This window comes from Sinocyclocheilus rhinocerous, unplaced genomic scaffold (assembly GCF_001515625.1).
Source record: "Sinocyclocheilus rhinocerous isolate Xijiao unplaced genomic scaffold, SAMN03320098_v1.1 scaffold605, whole genome shotgun sequence".
In the NCBI taxonomy this organism is placed as follows: Eukaryota; Metazoa; Chordata; class Actinopteri; order Cypriniformes; family Cyprinidae; genus Sinocyclocheilus; species Sinocyclocheilus rhinocerous.
Window position 1 is genome coordinate 685,813 of NW_015661612.1, and position 21,563 is coordinate 707,375.

The following is a 21,563-nucleotide window of genomic DNA, read 5'->3' on the forward strand; positions in this document are numbered from 1 at the left end:
TAAAGAGGAAGGTCTGAAGAACAAATAATGTTGAAACTAGAAATGCATCTTGTTTCCCTATATCAAAATAATTGTATAGAACATACCTGTCTGAGTGCCATTAATATTCTTTTTCCAAAGTTTGCATGTCTGTAACTAAAAAAGTATTACAGATATCTCAATATGATTTTCAGATTCTGGTTCTTAACTAATGCATATATTTTTAATAAAAAATACATATTTCATAAGAAAGATCAACAAATAATTGTGCAATATTTATCTCAGTGTATTCCCTATCTATCTATCTATCTTTCTACACAGTGTAAAAACAGCTGTGCTTTTGGAACCAGATTTCCAAGACATACTGTTGTTCTGAAACAAAGGGCAATAAGGACCACAGCAAATATAGAAACAATTTTAATGAAACAAATATTCAGCCAAGTGTCAAGTTCATGACTGAGCAGTTTTTGACTATTTGAACTAGCAAAACTAAATCTGACTCTTTCAGCCATGTAAGTGAGTAAGTGTTAGAATGATAAAAGCAGTCTGCCTCACAATGGTTTCATTTATAGTGCAACACAATATCTTTTATTTCACTGAGGCATTCTAAATCAAATGACATAATGTCTTTATTTAACCCACTGGGAATATAATCATGTCTGGTGTTTGCCAAATCAGAGTTGAACAAGGGAAAAATAGGCCTCCTTTTTAGCTTCAAGCTGTGTTTGTTGTCGTCTCTCCATTTTGGATATATATTTTCCTGAGGGTTTTGTAATTAATCAAAGAATCAAAGAAGAAAGTAAAAAAAAATAAAAAATTATAATAGTATGTCTCCTAATTTGTTCTCATTATTAGGATATTAGGATGTTTATTTGCATACAGTACTGCTGATACTAGTGGCAAGAGAAATTTAGAGTCACTTCAGTGTAGATGACTATCTTTACTGATGCAATAAGGCATCAAATATATGTGTTATGGGTATGTATTCGTACATCATTTTGAAGGCCTTGAGTTTTTTTTTTTCTTTTTGAAGATAAAGTTGAAAATGAAGATAAAGTAAAAAAACAAAACAAAAAAAGATCAATGGGGTTGTGTCATTGACATGACTGTCAGCATTTTGTATAAAAGTACCACCTAAGGACACTGATCTCAGACAGGCTGAAAAATAATATACACTACAGTTCAAAAGTGTACACTACAGTTTTTTTTTGTTTGTTTGTTTTGTTTTTCCTGAAAGAAATTTATAGTCTTATGAATGCTGTCCTTGAATGCTGATAATAATGTTTCTTGAGCACCAAATCAGAATATTATAATGATTTCTGAAGGATCGCATGACACCGAAGACTGGCATAATAGCTGAAAATACAGAGTATGGGAGAGCAGTCAGTGTAGGATATTCTTTTTTTTTTTTTATTACACCTCAAAGGGACAAATATTTTAAGACATTTTTGTTTGTAAATACACAAGCAACCTTTATAGACAATCATTAGCGAACTTAAACCAGATAAAATCATTTTTATACATATATTTTACAATGGTCACTGATCACTAACTAACTATAGGTGAAAGAGTATTGCTTTATGATGTATAGTACAGCTAATAATTACATTTGATGTAAATGCAAAAATAAGTTATTTAAATATCAATTACATATACAGAATGTGCAACCTCAGTTAATCATTTCATATATGTAATTAAGACCCAGTTTTATAGCATTTAAGTTGAAATAATTAACTGGTCATGGTTAGTTCTGTAATGAATCAACAAGTGATTATAATTTTTTTTAACAGAGATTTGATATTTAAACAGTCCACCTCAACCATCAACATCTGACCTGAAAACAAACTTCTTAAAAAAACTGTAAATGTGTCAATTTGTAATCTCATTTTCTCCACAATGGAATTAAAAAAGAACTTTCATTCTTTAATAAAGTGCATTTTTACAGTAACATTTCATGAGATATAGTTTCGATTTTAATCACATAAAAAGCCTTATTGTTATCAAAGCACTCAACTGAAAGCATCCATCCTGATACAAAGGAATCTATCGATTCTCTACTGCTTAAAATATTAATTAAATCCTTGAGCATTACGGTCTATAAATTGTGCTGGGTAAGATACAAAAGAATAAATGGCATGAGGAAGAAATACAATTCTGAAGCAAGCTTTCAAAAAGACACCGTTTCCTAAAACTGCAAGTCCTTGGGGAAACATAAGCGGTGTCTTTTCGTAACTGGAAAACCAAAAGATATGTAGAAGCAACTACATGTACTGAAAGGAGTTGAGTTTTCAACTCAGTCGCTCAATCAAAACCAGCCTGAGAGTGATTGTGGGAGAAACACGCTTCATTGTGCTTAATTCAGAGTGATGGAATGCTTTAAATCTGTGAGCAGTGAAGACGTCATGTTAATGCCTAAGTGACGTAACTAACAGACGTCAGCTAATGTTGTACTTCACACTCAGTTTTCATTAAAGAGTGAGTCTGCCAGATGCTGTCTGTCTTTGGTGACAGAATCACCAGATGTGTGCAAGAAAAAGTTGTCCACAACACTTTATTTTCCCTGAAACACACAAACGCATGCCATTTGCATTGTGTTCTGAATGACAAAATAAATAATGCTTCATGGATCTTTCTTCCCAATTTTGAACACTTTTAACTCATGGGTAAAGCACCAGTCTGTATATGTGACTACTGTCAGAACACTCCTCTAAGTTAGTCAGAGGAGTAGTCAGTTTCGATTTGATTTACTTGTATTTTAAGGCTAAGACTGTGTGCTTTCAAGAGCGATTATGTCTTCAACACCCCAGTCAAAGTGCAAGGCAATCTGGGACAAAAGAAAAATAAAATAAAACAAAAATAAACACCTGTACACATTTCACTCCAGCAAGCATATTACAGCTGTGTGATGCATCATTTGCATCAGAGAGGAGTACGATAAGAGGTACACGATATGCAGGAGTATAATTTTCAAGATAACAGGCAACATAAATTGATAGAGCTGTTACAGTAATACAATTTGATATGCCGCAACAGCCGAGTATGTGATGCATGTTGAATATTGTGTGTTTAGAAGACTGGGAAGATTAAATATGCTGTGAATATCCAATGTTATATTAAGTGGATTATAAGGAGTGATGCTTAAATGTTACCTTGAAGAAACAAACAAATGAAACAGTTTGTACAAACATAGTACACATTTTCTAAAACCGTGTCCAACTATTGACCTGAAATCAAAATGTGCATTGCTCTGAATATCCCCATAAGGAAACATCATGCTTTTGGGAATGACTCACCCGACAGTACACATCTTTTCATATGCATACTGGATTGTAACAAAGTTCGTAGTTCGGGAAGAAGGAGGCGGGAACCGGCGAACATTTAAACAAACTTTAATAAACTAAACAAACACAAAATGAAAGTAAAGCGGCAGCCCCTCGCGGACGACTGCCGCACACAAAACACAAAATAAAGTCCAGGCCTGGTCCTCTCTCGTCCAACACTGTCGTCACTCCTCCTTTTATCCTTCCGGAGCTCCTCCGTGGGACTCGAGACCGGTGAGTGGCGCAGGTGTCGCGCATTAGCATTTCCTCCCCCGGCCTCACTCCGTTCCCACGGCTCTCGGCCCCGCCCCTCTCGTCACATGGATGCTTTGAGAGAAAAAGTAATATTATATTAACGAACCTGCATGAAATGACATTGCTTTGGCCAGGTGACATACTCTTGATACTCAAGTGCTTCAATAAGCACTAAAAAAATTTTCCTTTACAGTTTTTTTTCCTAAATAAATCTCACACTTCCTGAAAAAGGGATTCAGAACAGTCTTTAAATTCATAAAAAAGCATAAATTCTCAGGAAAAAAGTGTGCTTGCTTTCGACAGGCAGATGTTTCAGGCCAAAACTAGATGCTTCTATGGAAACTTCTGTTGAAAGGCCTACAATAACAGTCCTTAGAAGCCAGATCAGTCTTTTCTGAAATTGCCAAAAGGCTGAGATTATAAGACAGAAAGGTGGGAGAAAATTCGGCAGCTGTTGTCCAGGTCTGTCCCTTCACCAGCAAAGTTTGATCCATTTAGTCACGTTCATAACAGCTCGTGTTAGTATTATGACTGTCCTGAGTTGCTGGCTGTGACTAGCTGGGCTTCACTGAGAAGAATACGTATGTGATGGTCCTGCTTCAAGCCCGCTTCCCTCACTTTCGCCTCGTTTAAGGACGACACATGATCCAGCGTGTCAAAGCCTGCAGCCAATAGAGGGGCAGAATACATGGGCATTCCAATCGACACGAGCCAATCAGACACAGTGCTCACGTGAACAGGAGACACTGGCTTCCGACACATGTCAGTCAAGCCTCCCGAGGGAATCTGTGGAGAAAAGGAAAACACAAAGGGCTAAATGTCAGTGCTAATGTAGTAAATTATGATCTAATCTGACTCACATGCATGTGCTAAATTAAATCACGGAATCTGCTAAAGCAACTCACAGCCATGCGGTGCTCCTTGCGGAGTTGTTTAACTCTGATCTGATCCAGACTGGACGCCACATCCTTGACTGGCTGCTGAAAGTCCTCCGAGTACCTCTGTACGAAGAGCTGAGGAATACCACAGCGGCCGTGCTGAGAAACGCAGAGAGAAAATTAAAGATTAGCTAGGAAAACAAGATCTAGTGAATTTCGCCACCTCGTTTAAGCGATTGGAAAACATCTCTAGCAACCTTAAAACCCTGCACGGGCCGACACACAAATTCAGTCATCAAAATATTAAAAATATGAGGAGAATTTTCCTTGCTAATGCTGTATTGTTTCAAGCTAAGCCGTGATTAGCGCCCAGCTAATGTGAGCAGCACAAAATTCGTCTCAGACTGTGGACTCTGAATAAGAACAGAAATTATCAGATCATAAAGTTTATTTCATGTGGCTTTTTAATTGACTTTACGGTTGGTGGAGACCAAGCACTCTTGGAAACAGAGGTTGACTCACAAACAAGCAAACTTTATGTGCCAGTTACAGAATTACAAGGCGAGCAAGACTAAATTGTTTGTTAAATGTGAGATTCAGTGCTCTAATGGTAACATCACCCTGTGTGGCGTAACTAAGATCCAGATGAATCATTTTCAGCATGTCTTTGTTAGCACGCCAAATAGCCATCTTCTCTCAAATATACAATGTGGCTTCATTGCAAACCAAGCAGTATTTTATTGTAGTTAGCTCAATAAGGGCAATACTCGGCCAATCTTTGTGAAATAATCAACAATCCAAGTACAAAGCTTACACAAGCAGAGCAATGTTTTTTTGATAGTGCCACAGAGCCACAGTGTTTACACTCCTCAGGGAAATCAAACAATGAACAGCAAACAAGCTGCGAGAGGAAAAAGTATTTAATTTACATTACACACACATCAGCTTTAACTTACAAGCATCTCGTTCACTGAGAGATTAATTCAAAATCTACTCAAAGTCATTCAAACAATTTCTTATTCCCAATTTGGGGTACATCCGATAGGCTGTGGGTTCAGGCATAATAGGACTGGCTGCCAATAAAAAGCACTAAAACTCCAGGCAGTCTGAAACCACAAACTGTTCCAGTGTTTTCATTATAGGGAGGGGACATTTTTCACCTCTTATTCACCTTTTTTGTGTTGGATAATCTCAAAAGTGACTTTGAATCAGATTTGGTTTGATGATGAGCATGGTCATTACATACCGAGGACCCAAGAAGATATATCAGATTCAAGATGCTCTCAAGCAAGTCTTCCAATCCTTCCACTTTCCCACTGCTTTTGCTGTCATGACTGAAAGGACTTTTTAAGGATGCAGGATATGTGATAGTTATGTCTGTGCTAAGCCGTGCATTTAGCAATTAAAAATAGCCAAAGAAAAGAAGGTTGATTGATTGTACAGACTCCAACAGAGACCTACTGTGTAGATACTATAGGAATATCTTCTTATATGGAAATTGATGAGTAGAAATTAGTCTTTAGATGAGCACTGATTAAAATGTATGTTTCTTTCCATTTCTTTTGACACTTTCAAAAGAACTTCCAGCAGTAAATGGAAGGAAAAAATACACCAGCCATGACTTTCCAGGAACAGTGGCATGGTTGAGTCAAGCCCCCTACTGTTAATCATTGTGCTTCTGTTTAGTCTGCTAACCTTTTTATAACTGCTATAGTGCTGCCATTTTCCACACCGTTTTTACCATATGACGCAATTCATGCAAACTTGCGGTCACATGAACATTAAGTCCATTAGGCTATACTGAAGGGTTCCTCAAAGTTCTTCACTGCCCTGAAGAGTTTAGCTCCAACCACAATCAAAAACACCTGAGAGCAAGCTAATCAAGGTCTTCACAGTTACTAGAAAATTACAGGAAGGTTTGCTTGGTCAGACTTTGAGCTAAACTCTGCAGGGCAGTGGCTCTCTAGGGCCAGATTTGAGGAACTCTGCCATATGATGCAATTTTATGATTCCAAAAAGTTATCAAAGGAATTCATTTTTGTGAATGCTATTGACTCTACTACTACCCTACCTGAAAAATTGTGGTAGGCAACAGCATAACTACTAGATTCATCTGAAGTGAAATCATGACTTACTTTATCAGAGTACGGCTCTTCGGTGAGGTCAATGCCTTCCAAGCGCATCCGGTCCTCCAGCAGAGTCTCCAGGTTGGTCATTTTGGCATGGGAGATCTTCCTGCTGAGGGCAACTTTAGCTCCGTGGATCTGAGGACATGCTGATTCAGGTAGGTCAGATAGCCAGGGTGGACTCAGAGCTGCTGGAGATTCACCTGGTGATAATGGCATTGATGGGGAGCTCTCGGAGGGAGTGGTTGGGGTGAATATGGGTTTTGGGGGTAGGGTTGGTGTATTTGGCACTGAACCGGACAGCACTAGTGAAGGGTGGCGCAGACGTTCTTTGGACTTTTTAGCAGGCACAGGAGGTGGGACGGGTGGCTTTTTAGGGTGAGTCCGAGGAGCAGGGCTAGTTGTGGCAGAAACTGGTTGGCCATGCGATGTCTGAGTAGCAGGCAATGGACTGACTGTACTGAGAGGAAGCTGTGTGGGAACTGTAGGTCTCTGCAGTGAGCCCATCTCTCTTCCAGCCTTATTACTGATCTGGTCCAATTTTGATTCTACAGGATCGGCTTGTACTTCCTTTTTGTTGCTCTCCGGCCCGCCATTATCCTCACTCTCACTCTTCCTCTGATTGAAGGCCTGCTCCCAGTGTATATCCCCCAGAGAATGCGAGCGCTTCCAAGACTCAGGGGTCTCCTGGGGGCCGTCTAACTCCTCACAGCTTCGGCTGACCAGTATGCGGGAGGTCTGTCCTGCTTTGGAGCCCTTCTTGAGGCCGAGGCTTCGCAGACTGAAGCCCTTTATGGGCCGGGGCAGAAAAGTCTTCAGGAACTTGCGTTCCTTCTTGGCCTGCTGCTGAAGAACTTCAGTGGAGTGAGTCATGGGAAGAGTGGGATAGTCTGGAGACTTTACACCCCCACAATCAAATCCAGATGAACCACGGCTGTGGCGCGACACATTGCGGCTCTTACCTGAAACAGAGAGTCGTGCTTTCACATAAATTCATTAATCACATAAAATTCTTTCTTCAAAGGCTTCAGACTTGTTTTTTTTTTGGTTACTCAGAATAACCCTTGATGTCATAAAATTGATGATCAGGAAGAGCTACTATTGTGGCAATTTGGTTTCACACATGAGAGTGCAGCTCTCCCACTTTCTCATTGATGCAAGAGCCAAACAAATAATACACACTATTATTGGTGTGATTTATGCATCGTGTAAGTGGAAGAGCTACAATATTATATGTGAAACCAAACTACTACAGTCTGAAACAATGTGATGAAAACTGTCAGGAAATAAAGTGCAAAAAACTGCACTTTTAGGTGTACAACAGCTTGTCACTGGGCAGTAGTTCATTACATATTTCAATTAGATATGTGCATTAGTTGTATTGAATTGTTAGGGATTATTTAAGAGTTAGTTTCGGGTTAAAGTTCGGGTGAGCGTTAAGTGTGAGTGTTAAGACATTAAGTGAAGAAAACCACAAATCCAGAAAATATTTATTTTGAAAGCACCATTTTCTGCCAATTTTCCACATCAAAAGGTAATAAATAAAATGAAGCAAAAAGATTAGTATTTATATGCAGGGACCTTTAAGATAAATGTACAAAAAGATCATAAATGATAATGACATGATTGAGAAATGAAGAATCTGGAAATGAAAGCAAGGAGCATTCATGGATGCATTTCAAGTATTTTTCTTGGGACATCAGATATACTTTAACAGAATCAATGACTCAAAAAACTAATGGTGACAAGGAAGCACATGCTTTAATATAGAATATAATAAGCTCTGTACTGCCGCTCTCACAAGAAAAAAATGGAAAAGTTATCAGCACAGATAAAATAATATCAAGTGATGAAAACAGATGAAAAAAGCAAGCAGACCAGAATGCTAGAGATCACAGGATGGTTTTATTTTCCACTTTGGCAGATTGCACAAATTTCTGATCTGTCCTAAACAATCGTACTCCACACACACACACACACACACACACACACACACATACACAGACTCATACACTGTCATACACAACAGGAGGAGGGATCAGTCAGTGTTATAAGATGCCAGTAGGAGGTTAAGAAGACAACAGAAGAGTGAAAACCTTAAACATTGAATTTCTTTGGAAATACAGAATGAGATACGATACTTTCTCTTGGATAAAATCCTTTAAAATAGTAGATTAGCTCCTACTTTTACACAATCTACGCAGAATATCACCTTACAAATGTATGTGACTCATCAACTCCATTTTGTATTTATAAAGTCTTTTCTTTTTTAGGCACATAAGAATTTGTGCAATATGACAACAACAAACACCACACAAATATGGAGTGATATTTCTTGAAATGGCAAAGGGAGAGAGGAGGAGAGACTTTAAATTGAGTCTGAAATGGGTCTGTGGTGGTTTTGCCATGGAGAACATTCTCAAAATCATCAAGTCCTGCTGTGAACACAAGCCTTGTATTTGTTTCGCTGAGTTTCTGTCGGTCTCTCTTTAGATTTTTCTGAGGCAGCAGATGAATTTTGATCAGTTAGCAATAGCAAGAGTTGCTGCAGCTTTTGGATTTGTGATTTCTAACAGAATGGAAGAAAGCAGAAGCAGGAGTCTGGGTAGGCTGGATAAGAAAGTTAAAAAAACGGAATGATGACAGAGTGCCTCTTGAAGCAGAGAAGCAGATAGAGAACAGGGCACAGCAGATGTGACAGACAGACAGGCTTGGGTTAAATCCAGATGTGATGACAGCTTCTCATTGGCTGTTAGGACACTGAGTCATGGCAGAGAGAGGCGTGGCCCAGAGGTGAGAGGATGGTGTCATGGCGTTGCTACACTAGGCTGGACATGGTGATGCGGTTGGTATGGAGATGCTAAACAAGCGCCTGGTTACCATTCTCTAGGTTTTCATTGCTTTCGTAGCAACCAGAGTCCCGTGGGGAGTCGGCCATGAGGCCACGGCCCTCACAGAGGAGTTTCTCCTGAGAGCCAGAAAGGGCGCTGCACTCCGGATCACTGCTACCTAGAACACACACACACACAAACTTAGGAAATGTATTCACTTAAATATTCATTTATAAACAAGTGGAAAAAAGTGTAAAGTTGGTGGGGGTGATCCCGAGTAATCTGAATAACTGCAATTGCTAATGGATGCTAATGCTAACAGATGGCTATTTCCATGCATTACAGACATTCGCTGTTTAGAACATTTAGTATATAGTGTATTTAGACAATGTGTGTACACTTTTTCAGAAGTTTGGGTCAGAACGTTTTTTTTTTTTATTCAGCAAGCAAGCATTAAATTGATCGAAATAGGTAAATAATTATATAATGTTACAAAGATTTCTATTTCTAATAAATGTTCTTTTGAACTTTCCATTTATCAAAGAATTCAGAAGAAAAATGTATTACAAATTCCAAAACAATATCAAGTAGTACAAGTGTTTTTCACATTGATAATAAGAAATATTTCTTGATCAAATCAGCACATTAGAATGGTTTCTGAAGGATAATGTGACACTGAAGACTGGAGTAATGGCTGCTGAAAATTCAGCTTTGCATCACAGGAATAAATTACATGTTAAAATACATTAAAACAGAAAAAAAGTTACGTTAAATTGTAATAAAATTTCACAACATTACTGTTTTTACTGTATTTTGAATCAAATAAATGCAGCCTAAGTGATCATCTTTCAAAAATCCGACCGACACCAAACTTTTGGACATCAGTGTATGTGTGTACTTACTGTCGTAATCCTGCAGTAGTTCTACAGCAGTCATCAGTACGGCCCGGTGTTGGGGGTCTTTGATGTTGAGCTCATCCAGATCTTCTTCCTCTAGTAGCTTAAATGTATCCAGGTCTTCATACCCATTAAACAGGAACGTAGGCATGTGCTCCTAAAATACATACACATACGTTCACAGATTACACACCCTGTAGAGCAGCAGCACTATGTAGGCCCCCCTACAGCTAAAAAATACCCCACTCCACCCTCATCTTCATCTACGGCTGGATTTATGTGTGGGAATGTTTCCAGACTTCAAACTCTTTTGTGATGGCCAACTATCATTATATTCCATTAACACACTAAAACAACACAATGAGGCTTAAAATGCATCCTTGGTGTCTATTGTGTGTAACCGTAAGGTCTGTAATGTGATGTTATTTAGAGATGTAATAATGCAGGAGCTCGTGGGAGGTCTGAAGGGTGTGTATGTCTCTGTCTTTAAATAAAAATTTTAACTGGCATGGGGAAATGACCTCGTCCCACTTTCTCATAGCTAATCTGCTTTAACAAGAGCTGACCATCTTTTCACACCAGCATCCACTTTTTCATTTTCTCATCTCTCCCCACCCTGCTCTTACATTCTGTCAGTAAAGATTAAAGATGAGCCACACACTCAGATTTATGATAGATGATTATAGACATATCAGTCACATTTTAAAGCACGTACATATCTCAAGAAATGGCTCTGCGTGTGAATGTGTGTGTGGTCTCTGTCTCACCTTCAGGCTGATTCTCTCCAGAAGCTCCTCGACTGAGCTGGGTTTGGGCGGCCTGCCCTTCCTCCTCCTCCGAACCACTCGTTTAGGCTTCTCCTCTTCTTCAGCCAGGACATCCACATAGATGAACTTAAACGTGCCCACCTTGTTATTGAGCAGACCCATCCATGTGCCCATGGGCGGCTTACTGATGATATCAATCACATCTCCTCTCTTGACAGAAAAAGAGAGAAATTTAATGAGATTCAAAGTCCTTATTAAATAAATAAGAAAAAAAGAAAAAAATAATTGAAAGAAAAATAATTAAAAAAAACACCCAGAAACTAATCTAAAACACATTTTCAAATTTGCTAAATGAATTAAAAAGAGCCATGCTAGTTTTAATGTCTCATATCTTCCTTCTCACCTAATTAAAATGGTTTCAACTCAAATTAATATTTGCTAAGTAAACATATAATAAGTTGGACCATTTCATGTTTAATCACACTGGGTTGTAAAGGTCTAAAATTTAGTTTAAAATAAAAGTAGTATTAAACAAAGTCATTGTAAACAAATTTGATTAACAAATTCAGTACCTTAAGTTTGAGTGAGTCTGTATCATATGGACTCGGTGTGAAGTCAGTGTGAACTCTAGCTCTGCCGCAGAAAGGGCCTCTGTATGGAGGTTCTTCATCGTCACCGTCCTCACTCCTCACACTCTCTCTGTTGCTGGCTGATGAATCTGTGGTGCTCACAGTCTGTCCACCTGTGAGAGGATCAGCATAATCATTACAAAAGGACTGGTTTCTTTCAACAGGCAAAAATCATTAATCAGATTGCCAGAAAAAAACATCTACGTGATTTAAGGCACCATTAATGTCCGTAGCACAAACATTCAATGATTCAATGAAACTGAAGTAGTGACAGATCTTTTCTTCCATATTGTGACATATAAAACAGAATGAAACAGATGAATGAAACAGGAAAAAAAGTAGGACAGGGATTCATCTATTCATCACTTATTGATTGGATGGAAGATCTTTATGCAAGCTTGCAGTCGATTGTAAGAAAGAGGGTTTTATGCAGACTAAATGCTTGGAGAAGTTCAGCATATGTCACCAGAGAGTAGTCTATAGTTTCCACTGGAAGACTGATTTATGACATTTTGATAAAAAATGTCAAGGCTAAAACGAATGGAAAAAAAAAAACGTATACATTGCTGAACTGTTCACATTGTTAAGATCAATAACATGTATATATTGTGAATTTCCATTTCATGCCAGCTTTAACACAGTGTTAGGATAAGACTAATATGAGCAATAGCTCTGTTTGCTCACAAACAAGCACACACACACACACACACACACCACAAACACTTACTCATGGAGCTCTGCCCACTGAGGGAGCTGCGCAGACTCTCTACAGACCCTCCTGCCTTGAGTTTGGGCTTCTCTAGAGAGTCTGTGTCTGGCTGAGGAGACTGAGGACAACTGGGCATTCCATCTGTACTGGACTATTTAAAGAAAAAATTACAGAATTGAAAGTGCATTATTATTTATAAACAAAAAAATATATAAAATGGACAGCATGTGATGCATATAATATAAAGCCCACAAAAAGGACACTCGCTTGCAGCACTGCTGTGAGATTCATCCTCTAGTGTAGCAAAGTAATTACACTAAGTTGCCACTAGGTGGCACTCTAACATAATATATGAATACAGGGAGCCAGACGTGGTGGCACATGAAGTTCTCTTTGCACAGATGAGCTCAACACTGACTAACACACATACATATCCAGAGATCTACATTAAACATGCTAAAACAGATGAGACATGTCATATAGATGTAAATTCCTGCCTCAACTGTAACTAAAACCTAGTGAGCTGCTTACAGAGACAGCATTTTAAGGCATCATTAGTGACAAACAGATTTTAACCAGCATGTGAACACAGGCAGTGAGTGTGTATTCAACACTGCCAGGGCATATGGGTGTGTTTAATTGGACTGAGCTTGTATCCAAACTCTAGGCTACATAAAGAGATGTTTGACCCTAGTTTGAAACATAGAAAGTAGGGCACACATGTGCTTACTTCCCTCTAGAGTAAAGGCAGGGTCTCACCTCTGAACAAACCTGCTATATAGCACATAAAAAGCAAGCACACGGGCATCTGTGTGTGTACCTGTTCAGAGAGAGACCCAGCATATTTCTTGGACATGCGTTTCCTCATAGTCTCTTTGACAGACTTGACTTTCTTCCCTAGAGAGATACGGGACGTGCTGGGAGATTTCACAGCGTCCCTGTACAGAGCCTCCTGCTCCTTATGCCAGAGAGAGAGAGAGAGAGAGAGAGAGAGAGAGAGAGATGAAATATAACTCAAGCAGTTTGTCTCTAAATTGTACCCTACTGCAATTCTCTTCTGCAGCTTTGCAGCAGCCTGTTCCTCCAGTGCAGCAGGGGGCACTGTAGATCTGCTCTTCCGGCACACTCACAGACTTCTGCTGGATGCGTAAGAGCACGCGCTTGGTGCAGCGATCCATGCTGGATGCCCACTTCCTGTTCACATCTCTTTCGTCTTCCAGGAGCCATCGCCTGTCTGCTTTGCTCAGCGTTACGGGCCTAACCAGCCCGGTCCAGTTGAAGTGGCCGTACAGGCTGCGTTCCACCACGTATGTGATGTTGAGCTCACTAACCACCGTCCTTCCCTTCAGACGCCTCGGTGGAAACAGCCAGCTGCCCACCACTCCGCCCCCACAGCTCTTCCCCTTCTCCCTGGCCAATGGAAGCTCACGAGTGGGAGGGGAAGTGGGCAAGGTGGAGGAGGGAGCGATGGTTTTTTGAACATTGCAGGAACGCTGGTAGAGTAGGTGCTTGGTGGAGTATGCGTAGTTTGGGTCAGGCTTATTGCGCTGCCACATGGAGACGGGTGGCCGTTTGGTGTTGTTAATGTCATCTAAAGACACCAGAAGGGGGTGCGGCTTTGGGCGGAGCCTAGTGAGTCCGTAAAAAGCATAGACGCTGTCAGTACTTACCCCGTGTGATAGAGATGACAAGGCCTTCCGCATCTCTCCGTCCGTAGTCGAACGGGAGTCTTTAGCATTGTCGTCTTCCAAACCCTCCAATTCGGAGAAAGAGGAGCCACTACCCCCCACTATACCCAGTCCGGATCCAGCACTACTCTTCCGCGGTGGGCGGATCAGGCCGTGGGGATGTGCGCCGGGGGTCTTCACTAACTTGTGAGCAGGTTTCCAGGCATCAAGGCTACTGGTGGAGGGCGAGGTGGTCAGACTGTCCGTGTCCCCATCCAGAGAGAGCTTCTCTTGGGCAAGAGAGGACAAAGAGGAGTCTGTGCACTGGGCCGGCTTCTTGTGGATTTCAGCATACAGTGCGTTAATGTCATCACATAAGGGAGCTGCATCCAGACTGAGCAAATCTGCAGAAAAAGGAAGATCAAAACAAAAACTTCTCTAAACTGAAATATCTATTCAAAGCAATACTGTCTCATGAATTATTTAATAGCAGTGGAATAAGGTATGGATAAGAACTGATATCAAATAAAAAAGATTAAATTAGAGATGCACAATATAAAAATTCTAGCCAATACTACAAAGCTGCTAACTAATTAAATGTTCTGGCTGATAACTGAGATTAAAATTCTGTACTATTTTGTCTAAATGCCATTCAAAAACATTTAATGTCATAAAATCATAAAAAAGATTTCATGTCAGTAAGATTCTTTTTATGTCAACGCTTACTAAGGCTGCATTTATTTGATAAAAAATACAATAATATTGTGAACATTTTTTTAATATTTTGAGATTTTTGATATTTGCTAAAAAATTACATTTAACAGTGTTATTAAACTAAAATAAGTGTTACACTTCAATTTAAAAAAATATTCTAAAAACAAACTTGAGTTAATGCCATATGAACAATAGTCTTTTCCAGCTACCTTCTGAGCCATGTCTTTTGCTGTCATCCACTTTGATGAGCTTCTTGCGAACACGTCGAGTCGAGTTGACCAGCTTGTGAAGCCTCTTGAATTTCACAGAGTCCTCCTGCTCATCATCTGACTGCTCCACAGACTACAGAGAGAAAACTCAACTTCAGTATTATATCACTTCATATAAACATAAAATACATAAAATCTCTTTCACATAGACATACAAAAAACAAAAAAACAAACAGAAAATTACGGCTTTATCTGGTATGAACAGATTATGACATGTTTAGGATGGGCTTTTGATATTAAGGACATGACGTATGCAGTATGGAGTTATGTGTTATGAAATTTTGAGTCCAGGAAAAACACTTAAGTCTTGTTTTTCAACATACCAGATGAGTATGAGTGAGCATTTGTGGTGGAATAAATCATTTTCTTAGTCCAAATGAATAATTCAGATGGGGACTATATTGTTGAGATGATTTATGATCACTCCCCCAAACAAACATCTAACATAACCTGACCTCACAGTTAACACATCATTTATGATACTGAAACCTCTGATACACAAAGACAAAACCTCTTTAATCCCTTCTACCAAAACCCCAAACTTGCAAATTGCAATTTTGAAAAGAGTCATTCTACTCCAAAAACATTCTGTTCACTGCAAACATACACCACATTATGGGATGACATGCTATTTTTTAACTAACAGGAAATAATCTGTGCTAACCACAGACTGTTTTTAAACCATCAGGAGCGACTGAGCTGTTTTGACCAATTTCAATGATCGGCAATTATATCGGTGTATCCCAACACACCACACACTTAAGTGTTCCACTAAATCACTGAGATTGAATGTGATCTGTTACTGGAAATCTGAAGTTCAACCACATGCACACACAAAATCTCAATTGTTCACCATTGATTTCCTTATCATTTAAGGCCACAATGGCCATCATTTAAAAAGAAGAAGAGTCACTGTGATGGCGGACGAGAAATACAGACAGACACACAATAACACGGCTCAAACAGCTCAAAGTGTATTCCGAGAAACAGAGCAGAAAAACTCATTTACATAATAATCAAAAGCATCCATATGAAGAAAATAACGTCTGGACAATCTCATTAAGGACATAAGGGCTGCTCAAAGCTCATTGCCAACAAGTTTACAAAAATCACATTTCAAACAAGAGTAAGGGATGAAAGAAAGAAGAGAGAAATAGAACACAAAAACAAGAATCTGTGTAAAAATGTGTCCAGCTGTGCTCCTACCAGGAGTAGTTTCCTGTAGGTTAGATGTTAGCAGCCCATGCAAAAATCCCAATGCAACACCATTTCACGCCGAGACGAATACAAACTGTAAACAGTTTTTTGAAGGAAACTCTGCAATATCTGGAGGCAGGGGAGGGACTGTGGCAAAAGGCATGAGCTTGTGTGTCCGGAAACATTGCGAGGTCTGCCATATGACCCCTGAACATCCTTAATGGTCTTCAGAGGAGAAAAGGAATGTGGGCCAGAGAGAAGAAATGCTGGTCTGGTTGCAGTCCATTCATATAGAGATACAGTACATCCTCTGTGACAGTGGCTACTAACACTGATCCCAGAGCAGCTCACTCCGGTGGAGCCATGATGGGTCACATATTAAATGCAGCTGACACTGATTTCATGACAGGGGAACCCTGTGGACACACAGCAAGCTCTCAGTGTTCTGACTAATGTTAAACTGAGCTCAGATCAGTGGGATCCCCAGAGAGTTGTGCCCGTCGGTTTAACCATTAGCAGACTAGGGCTGACCCATTTCCATTTATAAATAGGAGATCATCAACCCAGGGGCCAAGATTCCTACAGAGATCCATTTTCTCATTCAGATGCTGAGATTCAATTTGCACATGCTGATGTGTGGCAGAGACAGGCAGGAGGAAATGTGTGTTTCAGAAACACCCTCAGGGGCTCAGAGATACAGGGTCTTTGTATGAATAAGATTTGCTTACCTCATTTCCTCTCCTTTTGCTATAACGGGTAAAACAGTACAAAGGGAGAATCTCACGAACAAATGTCCGAGTCATATTTCACCCAAATAAAAGAATTACAAGAAATTATATTTTGCAGAATGAAAATAAAACATTTTTAAGGACTCTTCAGAATTAAATTAAATCTTAAATCAATGGATTGTGGAATATTTGAATTTCTAAAGAGTAAAAATGTACTGTAAAAAAATCTAAACACATATATATATATACATATATAAAGTGTCACAACGGTTTTGATTTTGGTGTTAAACATATCCAAGGACATTTCTTCACCCACAACAGCAGTATTTATCTTTCTCTTCAAATCCATTATCGTAAGTCAGTTAAAAAAGGTCTTCAATTTCCTCAAATTTAATCCTTTTGGACATAAAATGACATTGACTGCACACACAAACAACATAAAGATGCACAGAAAGCGTTGCGGCAGGAACTGGCAGTGACTCCTCTCAGCGGACACAAGGCTTTGCTGGCCAGAGTGAGTCATTCTGTAGCTTTAAGCGCTGAGTGAAGCTGTGCTGTGGTTTGTTAACATCAAAAAGCATTGCAAAAACAGCTTAGCTGTTGACCATTAGAAAAGGAGATGTATGTTTACTTCCAGAGGCTGAAAGCTGCTCAAAGTTTCCATGATAACTATGTGTGTATTTGTGTATTGGCAGCTTATTTCTCCAAGAGGGCAAACTAAATCCACTGTTACCAAACCTTTCAAGGCTTTAACCAAGTACCCCTTCATGCAATGCTTGGGACGGCCCTGTGCACAGGCACATATACACGGTCTACACAAAGCATGCTCTTGTAATGGTAACTAGAGCCAAAGTAGTGTGACATATCAAACTGATTTCAAAGGCCAGGAGGCAGAAATGGCCACATATCACTCTTCAGTTAAGACGCACATTATGACCTCATCACCAGGGGATGTTTAGTGTGCCAGCTCCTCATGCCAAGTAGAAATGACATCAACACTAGAGGTTTTACAGTGAGCTGCCAGTGCCAGATGCTCTTTACAGCTGAGGCATTACAACATTATCATCTCCATTCAAACACCCATGACATATCAGCTTTCAGATCACTGCTAGTATTGATTTAGAATTTATGGTGCACTCAGTAAATTACTCATTTAAAAAGTTTCACCTCAACAGAAATTAATAGTACTTTAAAAAATGATGTACATGAACATATGTACATATGAAGACTCTAGTCATATCAGTAACCTAATAAAAGCCACGTTCAGATCATATGACCAGCCTAACAATACTCATGGCTGACTGTTGTTTGCACATTTTTACAGTGAAATCAAAAACTGAAGCATGATACTCACACCACTATGTATCATGTAAATCCAAGACGATCAACATTAAAAAAAAATAAAATAAAAAAATACTGAGTGCACATTTAATGTATGGTACCTACAGAACATCCTAAGCTTTATGAGTCTTAAAGTTTCTAACAAATGAAAGTGTGTTCACAGTGGTTATAGCAGGGAAGGGGATGAACTGGGTTGACGTAAGAACTGCCACTGCCTGAGTTTATAAACCACAATGTCACTAGTGTGGTCTGCAGAGATTTAACTCCAGACACACACACACACACACACACACAAGACATCAGTCAGTACAGTGAGAGACATTACTAACACTTACTGCAGGAGGAAAATAAACTTTGATGTGACTGAATGAGGTTATGTTGTAAACGTCCTATCAGGTCTACAGTCTGGGTGGTTTAGTATAGTACTTACATTGCAGACGGAGGAGAGGTTAACAGTGGGACTGGATCCTTCAGTCCACTCTGCTGTGTCTGTACTGCTGCTCAACTGTCTGTTCCTCTCATATTCCTTTAACTATGGAGAACAAGAGGTCAAAGAGAGCCGCACCCTCGCCCTTACACTCACACACCCTATTTGTTACAGAAATAGAGTCAGAACACCCCATACAACCTTACATACACACACACACACACAAAACTTTCACCAGTCACCAGCAAAATACATTAAAAAGACAGACACAAGGACACACAGAAACGCCATGTCCATTTAAACTAAGAGTTTTTTTTATTTATTTATTAATTATCTGTATTTATATAAACTATCATTCAAAAGTGGGTTTCGGAATGCCAGAAAATGTTAGAATGATTTCTGAAGGATCATGTGACACTGAAAACTGGAGTAATGGCTGCTGAAAATTCAGCTTTGCCATCACAGGAATAAATTAAATTTTAAAATATTTTTAAAATAACAAATAGTTATTTTAAATTGTAATAATATTTCACAATATTACTGTTATTACTGTATTTTTTATCAAATAAATGAGCATAGGAGATAAGAAACTATATTACATTATATTATTTATCAAAAAAATATTTTATTTATTCTATACTCATTGATAGAATAATTATATTCTATAATAATTTATTAGGTATTTGTTTTTAATTGTTAAAATTAAGTTTTTAGGTTAAAAAGTTACTACCCACCCTTATGTCACTCTAATTTCCACTTTTTCCCACTGGAACAAAACGACAAAGCTGCTCTTTTTATACAATAAAAATGCATAATGGTCATTGGTTGATCCTGGGTCCATTTTCATGCTACACTATGCACCACTAGACTATCCTATCTTAAATAAAAAAATAAAATAAATAAATGCATGACGCCTTTGGACACACAAAGAAACATAGCACATAAAGATGAAAAACACAGAACAAGTAAAGCAACATTAATTAAAAAAAATACATTTGCATTCAAACATAAACACAAGAGGACAGATACGTTCATGCATGCTTATAGCATGTATGATGTCAACTATCCACAAAGGCTTAGCATTGATTCAAATTTTAGATCCAGTCAATCAAGACTGCTCATAACAGAGATAAATTAACTACCAGCCCAAAGGAGGAAAAAATGAAGCAGAAGAGACTTTAAAGGATGTAGAAACCCCAGTTGGTTAAAGGAATCAATGTCAGCCTTGTGGAGAGAAGGAAGCCACATTCTACAATCATGCATTAGGTTGATTATCAGATGATAATGAATCATTATCATGTACTCAAAAAACAATGACAGAGGAAAAAAAGAGACCTACAATCACCCAAAACACCTAAATAGTGAAAAAGGACATAAGAAATCTATCCAACCAATCCCAGCTAACCCTACGTCAGAAATTAGACACCAAACACCCTCCTTCATCTCAACAAATCATGATTTGCACTAAGAAATCTACTGCAGCTCTCAGATGCAGGGTCAGTACGCATGTATTTAAATGTATGTGAGTGTGTGTATGTGCGTTTGGAGCAAAGAAGGAGCAGGGGGCATAAGTCTGGGTAAGTAAGGTTAGTACACATGAATGTAAGCTAGGAAAGCTCATTTGTTTTACTGTTCGGGGATAATGGGATGTGTTTACCCGTGCCAGCGCCTCCTCCACTGTGATCATCTTCTCTTTCACCATCATCATCAGCTGCATCCGTTCTTCATCACTCATAGTGATCTCACTGGCCACATAGCCAATGTCCTCTCCTGGAGGGTCAAAGGTCAAAGGTGAGCAACAAGAACAAGGGAAAGCCCCTTTAGGCCAAATCAGTCCATTCAGTGATCATCATATAGTCAAGATCATGTTTCAAAAACATATTTTGAAATCAGCAATAATATGACAACCGTGGTGCCATAAATTCATTTTTGCAGGCAAAAAACAAAAAAACAAAACTGGTCTAGTTTTTCTCATTCTAGAGTAAACAAACAGTATCAAAAATGCATTGGATATTTAACCCTTGTGCGTCACTTAAAAAAAGTTACACATAGGTCCATAGTGGACAAAAATGTCCATGTCAAAAAACTGTCATAAAAATTAAGTTAAGTTAAGTTTGGTCTCATTTTAAAGAAGACCCATGGCAGATTATTGTTGAAGTAAAAAAACTTTAAAAAGTGAAACAAAAAAAAGTTATAGAGGTTTAAGTTTATGAAAATGATTTATGAACGATATTTTATATAAAATATATATTTTATGAAACATGTTGAACTGTATACCTCCTAGAAAATCAAAGTCATAAATCTAAACAAGTTGTGTTCCAAATTTGAGGTTGATATCTCATAAAATGAGCTTTCAGTAAGATTTTGTTTGGGCGCAGTACCAAATTTTTCCCATTAGATGCCAGCAAAACTCCGCTGGTGCACACAGTGGTTGGATTTGTGATTTGCAGTAGAGTTTCTCTTTCAAATTTTACAAGAACACACACGCACAATTTTTTTTTTATGACACACATACAAACCACACTCTGACATCAAATTTGAAAGCCTTGCCAACAGAATGAAAACCTATTAACAAAAATTGCATCATTTTACAGTTAAATGGAACTGCTATTAAAAATAGCAGTTTTAATGGGTTTCAATGGGGACATTTCTGTCCTTAAGGTCCTGAGAGAAACCATTTTTTGTACCTAGTGCATACAAATTTGAAGCTTGGGAGCACAGAGTTAAGTTTGGTCTTATTTTAAAGAAGACCCATGGCAGATTATTGTTGAAGTAAAAAAAAAGTTTAAAGTGAAACCAAAAAAAAAAAATTATAGATTTTTAGGTTTAT

General features: G+C 38.7%; 1 protein-coding gene across 1 annotated transcript in view; it reads right to left on the minus strand.

Moving 5' to 3' along the window:
* Positions 1 to 1,665: 1,665 nt before the first annotated feature.
* Positions 1,666 to 21,563, minus strand: part of LOC107726457 (SAM and SH3 domain-containing protein 1-like) — a 60,714-nt gene continuing 40,816 nt past the window's right edge. Inside the window, exons 7-20 of the mRNA XM_016536044.1 lie at positions 20,391 to 20,503; positions 18,737 to 18,838; positions 14,981 to 15,113; positions 14,061 to 14,461; positions 13,211 to 13,444; positions 12,409 to 12,541; positions 11,625 to 11,794; positions 11,053 to 11,262; positions 10,292 to 10,442; positions 9,439 to 9,567; positions 6,568 to 7,520; positions 4,460 to 4,591; positions 3,620 to 4,340; positions 1,666 to 3,301 (exon numbers count right to left, since the gene is read on the minus strand). Coding sequence (XP_016391530.1) covers positions 4,080 to 4,340; positions 4,460 to 4,591; positions 6,568 to 7,520; positions 9,439 to 9,567; positions 10,292 to 10,442; positions 11,053 to 11,262; positions 11,625 to 11,794; positions 12,409 to 12,541; positions 13,211 to 13,444; positions 14,061 to 14,461; positions 14,981 to 15,113; positions 18,737 to 18,838; positions 20,391 to 20,503 — 3,122 coding nt within the window. The 3' untranslated portion in view covers positions 1,666 to 3,301; positions 3,620 to 4,079. The remainder of the gene's footprint in view (positions 3,302 to 3,619; positions 4,341 to 4,459; positions 4,592 to 6,567; positions 7,521 to 9,438; positions 9,568 to 10,291; positions 10,443 to 11,052; positions 11,263 to 11,624; positions 11,795 to 12,408; positions 12,542 to 13,210; positions 13,445 to 14,060; positions 14,462 to 14,980; positions 15,114 to 18,736; positions 18,839 to 20,390; positions 20,504 to 21,563) is intronic.